The sequence below is a fragment of the Oxyura jamaicensis genome, chromosome 2, assembly GCF_011077185.1.
Source record: "Oxyura jamaicensis isolate SHBP4307 breed ruddy duck chromosome 2, BPBGC_Ojam_1.0, whole genome shotgun sequence".
In the NCBI taxonomy this organism is placed as follows: Eukaryota; Metazoa; Chordata; class Aves; order Anseriformes; family Anatidae; genus Oxyura; species Oxyura jamaicensis.
This window is the reverse complement of record NC_048894.1, coordinates 36,927,027-36,944,419: the sequence shown is the minus strand read 5'-3', so window position 1 is coordinate 36,944,419 and position 17,393 is coordinate 36,927,027. Positions and strand designations below refer to the sequence as shown.

General features: G+C 40.6%; 1 protein-coding gene across 5 annotated transcripts in view; it reads left to right on the top strand.

Moving 5' to 3' along the window:
* Positions 1-17,393, top strand: part of ANKRD28 (ankyrin repeat domain 28) — a 117,865-nt gene that overhangs the window by 31,623 nt on the left and 68,849 nt on the right. For 4 of the 5 annotated variants that reach the window (XM_035317660.1, XM_035317661.1, XM_035317663.1 and 1 more), the window contains one exon: positions 11,513-11,596. In XM_035317660.1, the coding sequence (XP_035173551.1) occupies positions 11,513-11,596 (84 nt within the window). Of the gene's footprint in view, positions 1-8,961; positions 10,412-11,512; positions 11,597-17,393 lie in introns of those variants that run through there. The other variant, XM_035317659.1, reaches the window with a different exon arrangement.

Genomic DNA, 17,393 nt, shown 5'->3' with positions numbered 1-17,393 from the left:
TTTTTAAAGTTCTTAAAGTTAAGATTTTTTGGAGCCACTTAGTATTTCAGCCTCTTCCTCTCCCCACTATTACTGACTTCCAAAACCTTCCTATTTGGGTAGTTTCAGCAATGACCTAAACAGAAAATAGTTGTTCTGAAGGAGTATATTCTGCTGTCCTTTCGTCATTGACAAAGGAAGTCAAAGAGCTATGCTTTGAATGTTAGAAACTGTACAGTCTTCCAAGAAATGTTTGCAGCTATCACTCTGTCATTCTAAATAAAATGTCGCCTCTTGGTAATGCTTCTTAATTCTTTCATTTTCATCAGTTTTATGCTTCTGAGTGAACAATAGGCAGACTTTGAAGCTAATTTTGACTTTTGTTCCCAAAGATGGCCAGACTTGGGAAGTGTTGGGTGGACATTGCTTTCATGCAAAACCACCTCTTTCTGATGCCCTGCTTGTGTGGGGATGAAAGCAGTCTACATTATATAGTTGCTCCTACCCATTTTTAGTTTCTTTTTTTTCTCCTCAGTCCAACCCATGCTACTTCCCCTCACGGTCACTGAATCACTGGAGGCCCAATGACTGCTGTATAACACTTGCCCGGATGTATTTCTGTGCTCTTTTCTTAGCTTTTCACAGGCTATTCCTCACTCTTAGCTGGCTATGGCTTCTTGTCCCTGGGACTGGATTAATGTTTTGGTCATACTGGCTGCTGAAACCATGCAACCGTGCAAGTCCAAGCAAAACAGCCCAACTACTGTTGGGTTACTAATACAGCTAAGACAAAATAGGTAACAGGCTTGCTGTAACAAAATTTACAAGGTGATTTTTGCAAATACACCTAAAATCAAACTTAAATAGGTTTGGGACCAGACAATACCCAACGAGTTCTGAGGCCTCATGGCTGTATTGTGAAACATGTAAAACTTAAGGCCTATTTCTAGTACAGAAGCACTATTGTCAATTGTCAGTTGGTGGCCTTTCCAACTTTGGCCTACAGAGGTATCCTTGATCGACCAAGCTTCTCGAGTTTTGTGTTGCTTTGTTTGTGGTATTTGGGGGTGGGGAAGATGGGGACACCCTTCCCTCTTTTATTCTGACTTTGATAGCTGAATAGTTCTGTTGAAAGTGAATCCATCTTGTTTGTTTGCCTGAGTAGTCAACAGCTTATTTTCTTGAATAGTCAACAGCAGTTTGGTACTTGGAAAAGGGAGCTGATTCTGGAAACGTCCTAAGCTAACATGAGTCATCACTGAAGGTTTTAAATAGTTGAATGTGATGTTTGTTTCCACCCTTCCACAACTCAGAATGGTATGAATCATTTTTTTTAGTGTTTCCCAGATAATAGTCTGAACGGAAGCAGTATGCTTTTCTGACTCAAGTCCTTAAATGTTAGTGGTGTACTCCCAACTACTGCTGGTTTTGGCCGGGTGGGAATTCCATAGGAATTTCAGACAAACGTATGAAAGCAAACATAGTGTAACCATGACAACTTAACCACGGGGATTCATGTGGTTGGTGACATAAAACTGTAAAAGCCCTCTATTGACTGGCATAATGGATTTAACTTTCTTGCCTAAATTCTGTAAGTATGGGATAAAAATTCAGTGATGAGAATCATGTTATCAGACCTCTGGATGTTATCACAGAACATCAGGATTTGTTACCTGTTATATTTTTATATAGCTACCTGCTACTATTCCGGGGCCTACAGAAATGAAAAATGAACCCAAATCTCTTCCATAATTTCATATGCTCACAGCCAGATTTAGGTCTCCCTGTTCTTTCTATGTGAATTGGAAGACAGCTCAGAACAATAAATACTCTAGTGTATGAACAGAAACGGTGATGAGAAAACTTAGTTGGCCGATGAATTTTACAGGGGGAAGCAAAGGGAAAAGGAAGGAAAAGGAAAATTAATTTAATGCAAATCTGCATTAAATTAAAAAAAGATCAGTATTGAGAAGAAAAACTTTGATGTGAGTTGAAGAGCAGTCTATTAGTTTATCATGCCAAGCTCTCAAAACTGCTGCAGTTAATTTTTTTTAGATGTCACCTCTTTGATTCTGTCACAACCTGTACTTTAACTGGTCACCAGTCACAGGCAGCAGAGGAGCTCTCATTTCTAGAAATGCACCTGACCAACATCTGCTTCTTCAGAAACACAGCTGGATTGCCATGCAGCAGGGGGTTATTAAGGAAATTATGATAAAGTTTATTCCAGGTTTCTTAGCTAGAGCATGGGTGTTACAACTTTGGATCTTGACACCAGCACTGTCCAGTGCTGAACTGGGGTGGCTCTCATGCTGTTACCTTTACTTTAAGAGTGTTTCCAGCTTTTGAAAGAGACAAGGTTAAGAAAAAAGCAAGGTGAGGATAAAGATTACTCTTTTCAAGCACATACAGCTAAATGAGTCTCAGTAGGAAAGCTGGCTGGCCCTACAGACCAAATGTGATGTGTTCGTCATTTTATGTGGGAGGGAAATATGCAAGATTAAAAAAAAAAAAAAAAAAAGGCATGCTGTGCCACACTTCTTAGAGAAAACCCTGTGGACATCTACTGATATCCGAGGATACAGCCTCAGAGAGGCCTTGTACTGTTGCACCTGCCCTTGAAGCCCAGACTGTGTACTGTGTTTGCAAGCCTCAGGAACACCTCAGGAGAAAGAAAAGCAGACCTATTGTATGGTGAAAATAAGGCAATGTTATGTTGACCTCTTGTGACATCATATGGGTTTTTGTAATAAATTGAGCTTGATTCTCTCTCTTTTTTTGTTTTTTCTTCTGCTGCTGCAGTAGTATTGCAGGAATAAATTTTCAAAGGGGAAATACATAAAATCAGCTCTTCTTATTCTCCTCTTTAGAGCACGACTATAAATGAGTAGAGAAGCAGATCAAAGAGGATGTACTAATTCTTGTGTATGAGCTCTCCATGCGCCCAAAGGGAATTCTCTTAGTTGTTTTACCAGCTGCCCTAATATGATTTAGTAGGATCATGATTTAGTTTGTTTATAAGTGTGTGTGCACGTTGACATGAATACTCTCACGGCAATGTGATCGGTGATATAAACCTTAAGATTAGGGATTCTGCGGACATTCATTTGCTCTAGACAAACTCCCTTTATCTGTTTCTTCTCCTTGGGAGGATTCAATAGCGTCCCTTCCTGAAGCATGGGGCTGTCGGTGCCAGCTGTGACAGCGGGTTGCTGTGTTGTGAAGCCTCTGGTTGGTGTTTTTGCTCCGCTGTGGTTGCGTTCCTGTCTGGTGTCACCTCCCAGCAACTGGCGGGGCTCTGCTGGGAGGGAATGGGCGGCGTGTGGGAGAGCAAACAGGGGCTGCTGAGGCCCAGCCTTTGATTTCTGTTTTGCTTCCTTGCGCTCTGCTGTTAGAGCTGGTGTGTGCAGCTGAAATTGCTGCCTTCAGTAATTATTCCTGGCAGTGTACTCTGGTTATTATTGTAAAATATAATTGATGCTGTTTCCAGCGCCAGAAAACAAAATAGGCTGTGGATGCGGTCTGAATTGGAAGGAACTGAAGGGGCCAGAAGTACTCCTGCTGTCCAGTGACTTTCCTGCCTTTGCTCTGCTGACAGGGGAAAATACCTGTGACTGGTCTGTGGACCTTGCTTTTCACGCTATGAAAACATTTTAGAAAGGCAGTCATACTTGCCAAAAGAACTTCAATGTCTAATAATTGTGTTTTTTTGTGGGTTTAACAAACACTGAGGTGTTTTGCCTGCTTCCCTCTTTGACTGAGCTGATGTTTTTGAGAGAACCTTCTCCTCTTTCCATCAGAAGCCATCTGCTGTCCCTTACCTTCTCCCAAAAAGAAAAGGGACTTAAAACCAACCTCTCCCCTCCTCAAACCCACAGCACGCTGCCTAAAGTACAGGTTTGCCTTTCTTCATGGATACAGGCCTAACTGTCCACAACAACGTATACACCCAGGTGCATCTTTTTGCAGACCACCTTCCCTGAAACAGCAGTTGTTCTGACTTCTAATTAATTTTATACGAAGACGTTTCCACTGTCAGACTCCTCTGGGTGTTATTTCAGACAGCTGTGGAGCATCACAGCCGCCCTCACAGAGCTGCAGGTCTGAAGGCAGACCCAGCAGCTGAGTCAGTGGCAGCCACAGGCCAGTGCCCTTGTGTGAGGTGCCTCGAGAGCCCCGAGTCAGACAGACTGTGGAGGCCTTTTGTTTTGGGTACTGCTGGTTCATGTAGGAACAGGGGGCTGATTCTGGTTACAGTGTTGTATACTGTGCTCTAAAGAGTACAAAAAAGATAGCCCTGGTAGTGAAGTAAAATCTGGCCTTAATAAAAAGTGAAGTATCTTGGGTGGCCTCCTAGCTAGAAATCAGGAGGCAAGATGCTGTTTCTTCAAATTTCTTTAAAGGAATAGGACTCTTGTATTTGCTTTGCTTCTCTGTTTTCTTTCTTTTTTTTTTTTTTTCATTTGCTTTAGGAATGTCTGTGCTCAGTTCTCATTGTTTTTCTGATTGAGGCAGCTTGCTAGACTCCGTGTTTTGGGTGTCAGTCATAAATGTTAAATTTTACAATCACTGTGGTGGCTGTAAGATGCTATAGATCAGCTGAGAGTTTCTCTACCTGCATATTGTTCAGATGTATAAAACATGCAAGACGTCTTATACAGAAAATCAATAAATATATTTTTAACACTTTTAAGATACTTTATTGCTCTCTGATCAGATGATATTTCTGAAGTATTTTACAAAGTTTGCATTCTTCTTTAAAACATACAAACTAAGTTTTCATCTCAAGCACAAACATGCATTTTACATGAATAGTTTTTTACAAATCCTGTTCCAAAAGCGAGAATTTAGAATGAATGCCAGATACTTATTTTCTTTGTCAGATTTGTGTCTCTCTCTCTCTCTCTTTTTTTTTTCCAATGACTATTCAGTTACTGGATATTATTAATTACAAAGTTTTATGCAGTCATTCTTCAAATTAAGGTAGTTCTGTAGATCAATTCAAGCTATATACTTCCATGAGAGAAACAAGTAAGACCAGCCTACGGCATCTGGGAGGTGCAAGCAAAGCTAAATTAGTTGTCCTTGGAAGCAGAAATGTGGAGTCTAGAGGTTAAAACTAGTCTCCTTTTCTGCATCCCAGCTGTGCATATGATCTGGAATAAATGGGACAAGATTGAGAAGAAAGGTGGTAATTTATTGTTGCTTTGGACCATTCTCTTTCCTGACTCCACCTCATTCCCTCAGGAGCAGGGAGGAAACAGCAGAGTTCAGACGAGTGACTCACAAGGCTGCTTGAAGTATTGCAGCTTATATTCATGGTGATGCTGAACACTCATCTCTGTTTATACGTGGGGAACACTTTAGTAAATACTGTAGTTAAATTATTCAAAAAACTGTTTATCTTTTGTTTGTGCATCATGCTTGTGCACAGACAGCTATGCAAGTATTATGAGCGATCTTTATCTTCTGAAGAGACCCATAGCTTATGTCTTAGTCTTGCAAAGCTCATACAGATTGTTTAAAAAGAAAATATAAGCCTTATTTGGTTTTAAATTTTTCATATTTACTGGAACCAGGCAGAACAATTTCCTTCCTTTCCTAGATCATCAATTATGCAAAATACAAAGTGAAACCAGTTGGATTAATCTCAGCCAAGAGGAAAAAAACTTGATAAATGCTGGTAGTCAAGAGAGAAATCTCTGTTTGGGTAGACGGTGTTCTTCAGCGAGGTTTTCAGTGTCATCCACAGCACTGCTGTACAGTCCTCTGCTCATCAATTCCCAGAGAAAAGGGTAGATCTATAGAAAAGTTTACTATTTTTAGCTGCTTCCAACTTCATGTTTTTCTGCCTGGTGCAGATGTGGCTGCTGTCATCCATGTTTCAGTCTGCAGGCTGCATTTTTGCAATGTACTTTCTTTATATCCACCCATGAAGGCCTCTGGGAACTTGATTTTCTTAAAGACAAATTATTTGACCGTGACAACTTTTTTGAATTTGCAAAAAGTTATTATATTATCCTCCTTAAAATTTTGGAGTTGAGTATGGAGATTTTATATAGCTAACAACTAGATATCACAGATGCTGTCAGATCACCCCTCATGTCCCAGTAGAAATATCTTTTTTTTTTTTTTTTTTTTTTTTTAAGATAAGTCCATTTTCAACTCTTCTTTCCTTCTACTCACTTAGTAAGCATTCTTATAGGAAATATGTGAAATTTAGTCTAGAAACGTTTCAGGGCTTTGGAGAAGGTGGATGTTGATGACCCACTGAACTTTAGTTATTTAAAGTTTTATTAGGATAAATTGGGAAGTATATTTTAAGAGGTGCATTACTCTTTATTCATGCCTTTGTGAGGTTCTGTTACTATTCCTAGGTCAGTTTAGGGAGTGGAGTTTGAAATTAATCCTCTTGAATTTACTCTGCCTTCATTCTCTGTTACTACTGTCTCTTCTCTACCTCCGAAAATTATTAGTTCCTATATAATCCACTGAAAACCTAAAACTTTTGCTTTTGTTTCTTTCAGTAGAATTGTGACCTTAAGCTTTTGACTTTTACAATAAGTTTTGCAAACCAGAGGATACCTTGGGTGTTGTTTGAAGCTGGAGGAAGAAATGGATAGAGATGGTGTTTCCATTGAGCTGAAGGCATTGCTCTTGATTGCGGGGGGTGGGAGGGGAGAGGAATGTTTTTATTAAGTATCCTCCAAGCCCTAGTTCACTGTAAGCAAACGTTACATGTTGCTAGAGGCGGATTGTCCTTTGGGTATGAAAGTAATTGCACGCACACATTTGTAGTGTTGAGTGGGTTTTTTGTCTGCTTACTTCCACGGTTTATAATGCCATCAAGATCAATACAGTATTGATTCGGTTGTGCTGGTTCTCTTCCTAGTGCCAGCTGTGATGCATTGGCTTTTAGCTCTTTGACCGTAGGAATGTCACCATTCAGAAATGCGTTGTGTTGTGCAAGAAGTAATACGTTAACTTGCTTCGGGAAATAGTTGGTTTTATTTCAATTACAGATAAGATTTCTACAGTAATTACCAGAGTAGATGAAAACGTTCTTGACTCTTCTGAGTTTTCATAATACAGTAAGTGTGGAATCCAATACTTCTTATGTTAACTCTTGAATTTCTAACTGACGTTTTTTAAGTCCACTTTGGAGCATTAATTGCCAAGGTCAAAACCAGACCACTTTCAGATAAATGGAACTGAATGGTGCACTATCTCTTATCTAGGAACATGTCTAGTTAGGTAGTGGTAATTCCAAAGGAAAAGCATGGATCTCGGGTTTTATTTGCTACACAAACCTTTGAGCTCTGGAAAAGGGTTCATTTTCACTTAACATACAGGTAAAGCAGGAATACCATTACCTAACAAATGCATGTTAGCTTATATAGGATGAAAACCAAGTTTGCATTTCGTAAGTGTGCTTCGCTTGTAGACTTAAAGTATGATTTTTATTTTTTTTTCCCGAAGGAATTTTTACTTATGCAAGTAAACTGCAGTGTCTGCTCCCTAGGGCATTTTTCACAAAAGGCAAAATATCCTCTAGGTTATTATCCTCTGTGTTCCTTAGCAGACAGCGGGGTGTTGCAATAGATGAGCCTTGAGGATATTCCAGTTTTTATTTAAATGATTTTTGCTGTGGCCAAGAAGAACATGAATGTTCATATGTATTCATATGACTCTGTGGTATTTACTTTTAATAAATTTTCGAAATGCTAGAACAAAGCAGTGCAGTGTACCAACCATTGCTTTTTGTGATTAAAACCAGAAGTATGAAATTGCAAAACAACCGGAGCCCATGTAATGAACAGAATACATTTATAAAGTTGTGTGTTATTCATACGCTGTAAATGAGAACATTTGGGACATTTGAATCTTCGCTGAAATTTCACAGTGATTCAGAAACGTGAGCTATATTCTGCCATGCCAAGCGTCCTGAGCTCGAGGAGCCCTGAGCTAGGTAACTCTTGTGCACTTACAGAAACCTTCAACTGTGTGAAGCTGTCAGCAGGTGGGTCCTAAGCAATTTATTCTGTTGTAGCAAAGCTCTTGTAGACATTATTTTAAAAGAGTGGTGACGTGAGCTTTTCCTTCCCGTGGCCCCCAGAGATGGGAATTCACTGCATCTATTAATACCCCAACCATTTAATACAGCATTTCAACCTGCCATGCTCTTTGCCTGGATTAATATGGAAGATATGAGAAGGAATGGCTTCTTGAGGAGCTGTGAAGTTCAACTTCTTCTCTCTGCTGACAAATGGTGATCGGAGCGGCCCAGAAGGATGCTGGCAGTGCCTCCACCTAGCGCGGCACCAACCAAAGCCCTCCTCTGTTCTCCAGCACCGAAGCTTATCCAGCGACTCCGTCAGCAGCCATTTACATAATACACCCACAAACCAGCACTGCTTCAGCAGATTCAAGCTGAAACATTTATTTAGCAAGTTGCAGGGCTTCATTATGTTCTGATTATACCTGAGGTATATTTTTGAGGGACAGGGCATGTTTGTCTGTACTGGCTGCAGAAAACTATGGGTTTGGTCATTAAGGGCTGGCTTTTAGCAGTCACCTGATTGTGTTAAGAGTGGTTTTATTTTCATTTCATTTTCAGAGGATTTTTGGGGTGAGCTCCTTGTCTTCAAGGAGTTAAGCGAGGGCTGTGGTGCTGCTCTGTCCGGTGCCATATGAAAGCAGTTAAAACGCTGGAATTGTTTACTGCCGAAATCCTTGTTAGTCAGCAGAGCCACTTACACCAGATTTCTTTGCGGCTTTTAGTGGAAAATATTAAACAGTCGCTCCTGCTTCAGTTACAGAAATTTTACGTTTTCGGCTGAGTTAGTCACAGAGCTGGCCCAAGCGTAACTGCAAAGACTGCCCCCAAAAAAGGCGCCTTTTTCCTTTTTTTTTTTTTTTTTTGTGTGTGTCAGAGGAAGTTGCACTGGGAGCAGCAGCTCGGCTCTGTAAGTGTGACATGTGAGCATTACGAGGCATTTCAGCCTGCGAGCCTGCAGTGGGTGCTCAGTTGGAGCGCCACCGTGGCTGCGCGTCGCGCTCGGCTCGGACGGGCAGGCTTGTATAAGCTGATCATATAATTTAGCTTGTCAGGAAAAAAAAACAAAACTGATAAGCAGAACCTCTAACCGAAGAGGAAAATCAGGTTGGCACAGTGACAGCTGTTCGAATAAAGAAGTTGGCTCAGGGAAGATGCACGGAGCCTGATTCTTTTTTTCCTTTTTTTTTTTTCTCCACTCAATCTGAATGAAGACTATCATGGGAACTGCATTCACGTGGTGATCAAAAGAACCACTTGAGTGATGAACTGCTTTTGCAGAAGAAGTCTGGGGCAGCAATTTGAGCTTCTGTGTGCGGTGGCTGGGTCGTTTTGCTTTCTTCCTCATCGGTGTCCCTGCCTGACGCCTTCCCTGGTGGAGGAGCCACGGCTGCTGCCTCCCGGAGGAAAAACGAACGCTCCGCATCGCTTGTGGCGCTGACGGAGTAAAACTATCCGCGTTGCTGTCAGCTGGCGAGCCTGGGTTAAACCGGCGACATTATTCGAGGAGTTGCATTGTCCCCGTGGTCTGACTCATCGCATGTAAATGTACCGCAGCCTCGCCGTACATTGCAGATATTTTCATCGCATGGCAAAGAATTACTTGCCTCTCCCCGCGTTCTGAGCAACTGCTGGAAAGCAGATGTCCTTTTTGGACGGACTCTTTTCTCCGCCGAGGGATGGAGCCGTAGAAGCGCAGCAGCAGGGTCAGAGCCCGCGTTTGTTTTCGGGCAGCAGAGAGCCCGCTGCTGTTGGCCGCCGCCTGACGGTGCAGGACCGCGTCTAGCCGCGGCCGTCTCCGTCGGGGCGATTGTTCCCCACTGGTGCTCCGAGGAACGGGGTCGTGGCTCCCGCAACAATGCCTGCCCTGTGCGGGTAGAGGCGTGCTGCTGCAGCGGGGCTGCTAACGGGGGCAGAGCTATCAGGCGGAGCTGCTGTAAGCGGCCTGGATCTGGGGATATCGGTGTCAGCTGTTCCACAGCCCCTCTCTTGCGGTTTCGATGTTTCGTGGCATTTTATTGAGGAGAAGAACTTTAACGACTCGGGGGGGTTCAATCTGAAAAATGAAGCGTGGGGGGGGATTGCGATGTCCTTTTTTATGCAGTCGTGTGCCAGCAGCAGCACTCACAAGTCCGTGAGTGTGTGTGAGACAGGTGAGGGCACCTCCGGTGTGCTCCCTGGTGTGATACCTGCCGCCTGCTTCCAGAAACACAGTCGCTGGCGTTTTTTTGTTGGCTTTTGCTTCCTCAAACGGATCGAATGAGTCGGGTCTGTATTGTTGTTTTGGAGGAGGAGGAAGATGATGCTCCCACATTTATTTCCAAATTGCCTCAGGAAAATATATCTTTACGTCCTTCACCCTGTGGAAACGTGCTGGTAAGGCGTGTTGTCGGTTGGCATATTTCTCCTTTATAATGCTGTTGCAAATACCAGTGGAAACTTTCATAAGGTTAATGCGAGCTTGCATGATGTTGAAACGAGGTGAGGCAGTAAAGCTGACTGTGCTAAAGAGGGAAAAAGTTGAACCTTAGTTGTAGAATGAATATTTGCAGGGGCTCGCTGTTCTCCATGTAACTTTGTTTATGGTGCAGCAATAACAGATCTCGACTCTTGCAGAGCAGCAGAGGATTTTTAGAGGGCTTGGTGAATGTGTTTCCCTCGCTCCACTCCTCATTCCTCAGTGGTACATTTATGCACTACCACTTTAGAAACTGATGTAAGGATTATATTGCAATTATATGCTGTGTTTATTTTGAGAAGTGATACAGTGCACAATGTACATTGAGCACCAGCAGTTATAAGCTAAAATAGAAAAATAGCATAAGGCATAATCTAAATGTAATTGTTAGATTCGAGTTATCACTTATGCCAAATGATCAACGCTGAGGGGACTGGGCTTTTATTTCTTCAAATTGTTTTGTTAAGTGACTGACTAAAATCTTGCTGGCATATCTCAGGAGCTTTCCTTACTTACTAAGAAATCCTGCTATATTTAGTAATAGATGTGTGTGAGTGTGAATTTGTTGCCATACTTATCTGATGCACTTTGCTTTCTCACTGTTTCTAAACAGGTGAAAAATTTCTAGTAAGTTTAGTCACTTGCTATTGCAAAAAGGGGGTTGTTTACTTACGTTGTGTAGAATTCATGCTATGTAATAACAGCCCTAATTTTATTATGGGGTGTTCTATTTTCAGCTGTTAAAAGCTACTCTTTTTTTATTATTATTTTATTTATATATATTTATTTATATGTTTCATTGGTTATTGCACTGACTTAGAGTGTGTTTGTGTGTCTGAGCTTTTTAAAGTTTGCAGTTCTTTCAATTCTAAATACTACTTCTGGTTTCTTGATTTCACTGCTGGGATTTTTTATTTTTGTCCTCATCTTGTGTTTGTGGTATATGTCAGAACACCCTACGTGTATTGCTAAAAACTGCAATGGAGTTATATTCTAAGGTATGTTTTTCTTCATTTCAGCCACCATTGGTTCAAGCTATATTTAATGGAGATCCTGATGAAGTTCGAGCACTAATATTTAAGAAAGAAGATGTTAATTTTCAGGTAAATCCAAACACCATTAGCTTTGAATACAGTCTAGTTTTGCTTTGATATAGCTTTCTGCTCTACTAATCACTTTAAAACTTTGCTAATTCAGGAGCTGTAAATTCTAGAGCTTTTGTGTAATAGCCAAAAATAAGGCCTGTATGTACACTTAATGCATTTAATCTTTAAAGAGGAGTGAAGAAATTTGTAATCTTTTAGCTTTCTAGGTGTGTGTTGTTACTAAAGACTTAGTTTCTTTCACATGTTAGTTCTGCAGTGCTGGGGTAGCTGAAAAGTTTGTATATACAGTTTAATCAGGGCTTTTTAGAAAGTTAAGACTAGCTATGGGTGATGTAGTTTGAGTCTTTTTACATGAAATAGAGCATAGTATATATTAGACAATTAAAGAAAATAGTTTGGAGTTTCCAAAGGTAGGCTTAAGAATGGATTTTAGAGAGGGAAGCCTGGTGATTATATTAACCTGTAAAATAAGAAATATTGCTTATGTGTCCTGTTTGTGGTGCTGTGAACCCAGGCATTGCAGACTTTTAAAAATTGTACTGAAGATAAATTGAGTTTGTTCCAACTTGGGTGAAATTCAAGGATCTGAACAGCATGTGGTTACTCTATTTACTTTCTATTAAGATCCTTCTATGCATCTCTGACATTATGCAAGATAATACTGCATAAGCTTTTTATATCTGTTAGGAATTGTTTTGATTATTAAGTCAGACTGACATGAGCCATTTAAGGTGTAGCACTATAGCAGTGTGGGTAGTTGTTTCTCCTCCAACTGCATCAGAACAAGAGGGATACTGAAAAGCTGAGGCTAACATCTAGATGCTACTTAGTGGCCAGTGTAAGACCACGATCATTGTTTATCTTTTGTCCTTAAGATATGTAAGACCAAAAGCAAATATTTAGTTAGGCATGTGTATTTTGACATCTCAAAGCATTCTGTGGAATTTCTATCTGAGCAGTGCCAGCTGAAGCATGGGAGTCCTGCCATTGTCTTGTGGAGCCTGAGTAGGGAGGGCCCTGTAAAGAAACTTGCTGTCAAAGTGAAAGTTTTGTTTGATAAGGTTCTGTTTTTCCCCCTCTCCTTTTTCATTAGTTTTGTGTGTTCTTCAGCAAAATTCTGTGATGGATTACATATTATCAAATCACATCATCTTCTGTTCAGTCATGAGAGCACTTGTTCTGTATGTATGTCTTTCCTGTCTCTTCATGTGGACTCTGGTCATGTCGTTGGCACGTTCATTTTTAAAAACCCATTAGTTAGTATTATTTCATTTCTATTTCTCATTGTAAAAGTCAGGTTTAGCATTCACAGATGCAGTGCCTGTAAACAAAGCAAGGACTGTATCTTTCTGCTTTTTTGATTACTTATTACTGAAGCCTCTGCTAGATTTCAGTATGTACACACTAGTGGTGTTGTTTAGGTTTTGTTCTGTCTCAATGTTTGTCAAACAGGCATTGTCTGTCCATAAATGCAAAATAAGTAGATGTGCTCATATAGGAAAGCAAGTAATTGTTTCATGCTTCATCATAAAGAAGGTTACTTTAGACTGCCAGGTAGCTATAGTGAAGAAAAATATTGTAAATAGAATAACAAAAAATCTGTTTGTTTTGTTTTTTACATGTGTATACATGCTGATTCTTTTTTCCTCCTTGTTGTGGATACATCTCCCTTTACAGATCGTGTACATCTTAGACTAGTGCCACCCAAGGAGTATTTAGAATGTATCCAGAACAAATACTCTATTTTTTCCACAGCCACCTTCTTCAGCATAGGCAGATGCTTATCACACGACCACTCCTTTCTAACATGGTAGTCCTTGTCCTACTGCAGTATTTACCACAGAATTCACGTACATCCCTTAAAACACAGTTTGTCAGCACTGAACGAGCATAAAAAACCTCCCAGTCATTTGGTAGAAATGAAGTAAGCTGCCCAGTGGACTTCGTGCATCTGTCTGCATGCGTGGTGTTTTCCTTGGGATTGGAACTGTTGAACGTACTTGACTGGAGGTAATGCATTCCTACATGGTCTAGATCCAAACTTTTCCCCCGAGCTGTGTGTTATGAACTGGTGTGGACAGAAGGAAGGGGAAAAAGTGAAGAAAACCAAGTGGCTACGTATGTTTCCTAATAAAGAGAAGGATTGTGATAGACTGTTGTGGACTCTATTAGAACCCGGGTATGTGTTGGATTTTTTTCCACTTAGCTATCCAAGTGCTTCGGTACAGTTGTTTGAATTCCAGAGCCGTTCCCTCCAATGCCTCTGCAGAGTCTTTTCCCTTCTCAATACCAACTAATTATTTTGCAGTTTGTCTGCTAATAGCTAGGATTCCTTCCTCCCTTCCATGCAGCGGCGGGTTGGGTTATGTAACGGGAGACTGACTTCGGCAAATAAATCGTGCCCAGAAGTGAGCTGAAGATAGAACTGCTCAAGGGCTCTGTTGTGGCACTGACGTTCGTCTAGGAAAGGTTTTTGGTGTCTTGATAAAATGTCCTTTTTTTTTTTTTGTTCTTTTTTGTTATCATCCAGCTTCATTTTCCTTTTTTACTTTTGGCGTATATCATCTTTAACATTCATGACAATCGGTTTAATACTCTGTTCGTTGGGTCTGTGTGTTTGGCTTCCTAAAGCTAGGCCGAGGTTTGCTCCCGTGGTAGTGCCTACAGATCACAGTCCGGTTGGGCTGTATCAGAGCATTATTCCTAACGCAGCTGATGTCTTGTCCCATAGGGTTATATTTAGGAAGAATCTGAGACGGGTGGCCTTTCATAGCACGAGTTCCTGTGTGCCAATGCTAAGATGATGTACTGATCGCAACCTTTTGCGGGAAGAAAAGAGCTTTTTCAGGAAGAAGATTGTTCATGTCACAGTTACCAGCTCTCTTGAGTCAGTCTGAGACTAGATTTAGAAAGTATGTATTGTATTCAACCCTGCAGCTGTAATGTTTTGTGAAGAAAGAACACATTGAGTGTGCTCTTTACCTACTTAAACTGTGGTTCAAAAAGGCTTGCCTTCTTGGTGTGTGCAACTTTTTTTTAGACAAAACTGATTTATTGTAACTTTGATCAATGATGTTTTTGGAAGGTGCACTCTCTGAGGCTCCAGTTACGGGAAAAATGGAGGAAGAGGGGTTGCTTCTCCCTCCCCTTCCCCAAGAGCTCTGGAGGAGCTGTAGCTGCTAGTTTCATGAATCAGGCTTAAATCACTCACATCACATATGTCGAGCCTGATAGAGTTTCTCTTATCCATATTGTGAGAGAGAGGGAGAGAGAGAACACATATATAATGTATACTTCTTATTACTGTTTTTCCTTGGTGCCATCCCGAGCTTTTGAGACTTGGCAGGAAGGAGAATATGAGTGATAACTGATACAGTTAGTGTCAGAACTCTTTATTAGTTCACTGAGAGAGCATCAACATTTCCTGCTCTTGCTGATTAGAATAGCATGGATACTTTGAATTTTGTCCACTTTTCAGCAGTTAATTTTAGCTAACTAAATGATTTCGGAATTGCCTTTTATTGATCAGGATTTTTTTTTTTTAAAACAAAATAAAATTGGGAAGTCCATCATCACTGTTGTAAACTTGTACCGCTTCATTTGTAACCCAAACCTTTTATGATGTATGGTGAGTTTCATAGATAATGAAAATGGAATATTTCATCTCAGCTATCTGTTACCAGTATGATTTTGTTGAGGGAATAGCAGCTCACTCTCAAAGGCTGCACATCTTACTATTGAAATTATTGTTCAAAATCAGAGCAGTTTTTCCTCCTTCTCCTAGACTTATCAGATTTCCCACTGTGAAAAGGGATCCTTCAGGTAACCCTATATGCGGGCTTTATAACCTGATTGCACTTGATCTTAGCTGAGGGAATAAACATCTGATCCTCTCTGGAAGCAGTGTCAGTGTGCCCCTTGCTCTTTTCACGCTGAAGGCAAACAAGCGCTGCATTTGGAGGAATCGCAGAATCACACAGATGTCGCTCAATTTTCAAGAGTGCTCCCTGCTCCTATTTAAAATAGCGATTGACACAGGTGATTAGTGACTTAAACAAGAAACACCTGTGTCTTGCTGCTCAATATGCTTTGTGAGATTATAATAGATTTAAACTATGAAGCTGATTTCTGTGTGAGCTGTTAGTTTTTTTTGCCAACAGAAGATGTAAGACTGGAAAATGAAATCCCATGTGCTGTACTGAGGACTGTAGCAATCAGGTGTCCAGGTGCTTTCTGTTCTACACTGTTGGCCATCTAGCACAGCTCTGAATTTAATGGCACTTTTCGATAGCAAGTAACCAAAAAATATATAAATTAAGGCTACTATTTTGGAAAACACCACCAATGAAAGAAAAAAAAACAACAACAAAAACATACAACCAGTTCCCCTCCTCAATGTATTACAATTACATAGCAATACAGTGTTGCCCATAAATCACAAGTTTTGCTCCTGGGGCTGGCAAAGTGAGTGATCCAGTAGCACCTCCACCATGCCAGGTCGGAAGAGGAGAGCCAAGTGTTGAGCGAGAGCTAAGTGGATCTGTCTTTGTTATTCTGAGCTGCAGGGCTGCTGTGTGGACAGTGCTGTGGTAGAGGTGTGGGCTCCATTCCCAGCCCTGCCAAGTGCGGGTTTGCGTAACTTCTCGTTGGTGTTATTTGCATATTAGGAAAATGTTGCAGAGTTTCTCCCTAGGGTAAGATATGATGACTTCCTTGATTTCCTGTTTGGTTTTGGTTTTTAATTTATTTTACCCTGCATGTCATTGCATATGCTGACAGAGAAAGAAAATTGTTCTGTTAGTCTGGTTGCAAGGGTAGTACTGCTCATGCAGCGTTGGGATTGGGGACCAGGAGAATTAGAGGTTGCTGAAAATATCAATTACCTGAGTAATTTAGGAATAAATAATGAAAATAAAGCACAATTTGTTCTTAAAGAAATGATACTTTGACATGATGCTGGTGTTGGTCAAAGTCCTAAAGGCTGTTACATAGAAAAAATAGGTAATGGTTTCCTGGTTTTCATCTTTATACCGATCCCATGGGCTAGATGGGGTAACTGTTTCTTCTCTGGGCTTAACAGTGTGGTGTAGAACAGGGAAGCCTGAATTAGCTAGCTGAAGCATGGAACATACTATGAAATTTAGTGGAATTTGGTGTTCTGGTCATGCAAATAAATTATGTACTGATTTTGAATCTAAAAATCTCTTACATATTTTATGTGGGAAACGAAACCACTTTACACTGTAATTCAGCAGTTATTTTGAAGTATCTCTAAATGTATAGAACCTTACATAGGCCTTGCTTAAAATCAGATAAATAAAAAGTCATAATATATGATGAGGTAAAAGTAATCTTTAGGATTTTTTTTTATGTTTCTGGTTGTTATCTTTCTGTAGCTATTTGTTTTACCAAAGTAAATGAATAATAAGCGGATTTTTTTCTGCTTTTAAAAAAAGCATGCATGCAACTACAATTGTAAATTTTAATTTGATGCCTCTGCCTCTTAATCTCTTTTGGCATTAATTGCTCTGCATAAATTCTTTGTTACCCCTTTTGTTCTCAGTACCTTTTGTAACTAAGTCCCATTAGGGTAAGAATTTGCCATTTGAGACATCTGGAAGACATTGCTCAGAGCAGGTTAGTAGATGGCACTCTTCAAACAGTGGCAGGGTGTCTGGGAAGCCATTGTGAGGCTGTGGAAATAGGTCTGAAAGCAGTGGGGAACACTGACTGCTTTGCATAGAAATTTGCATGGGTCAGATAAAAGCAGTAGGGAGACAGGTGTGCACAATCC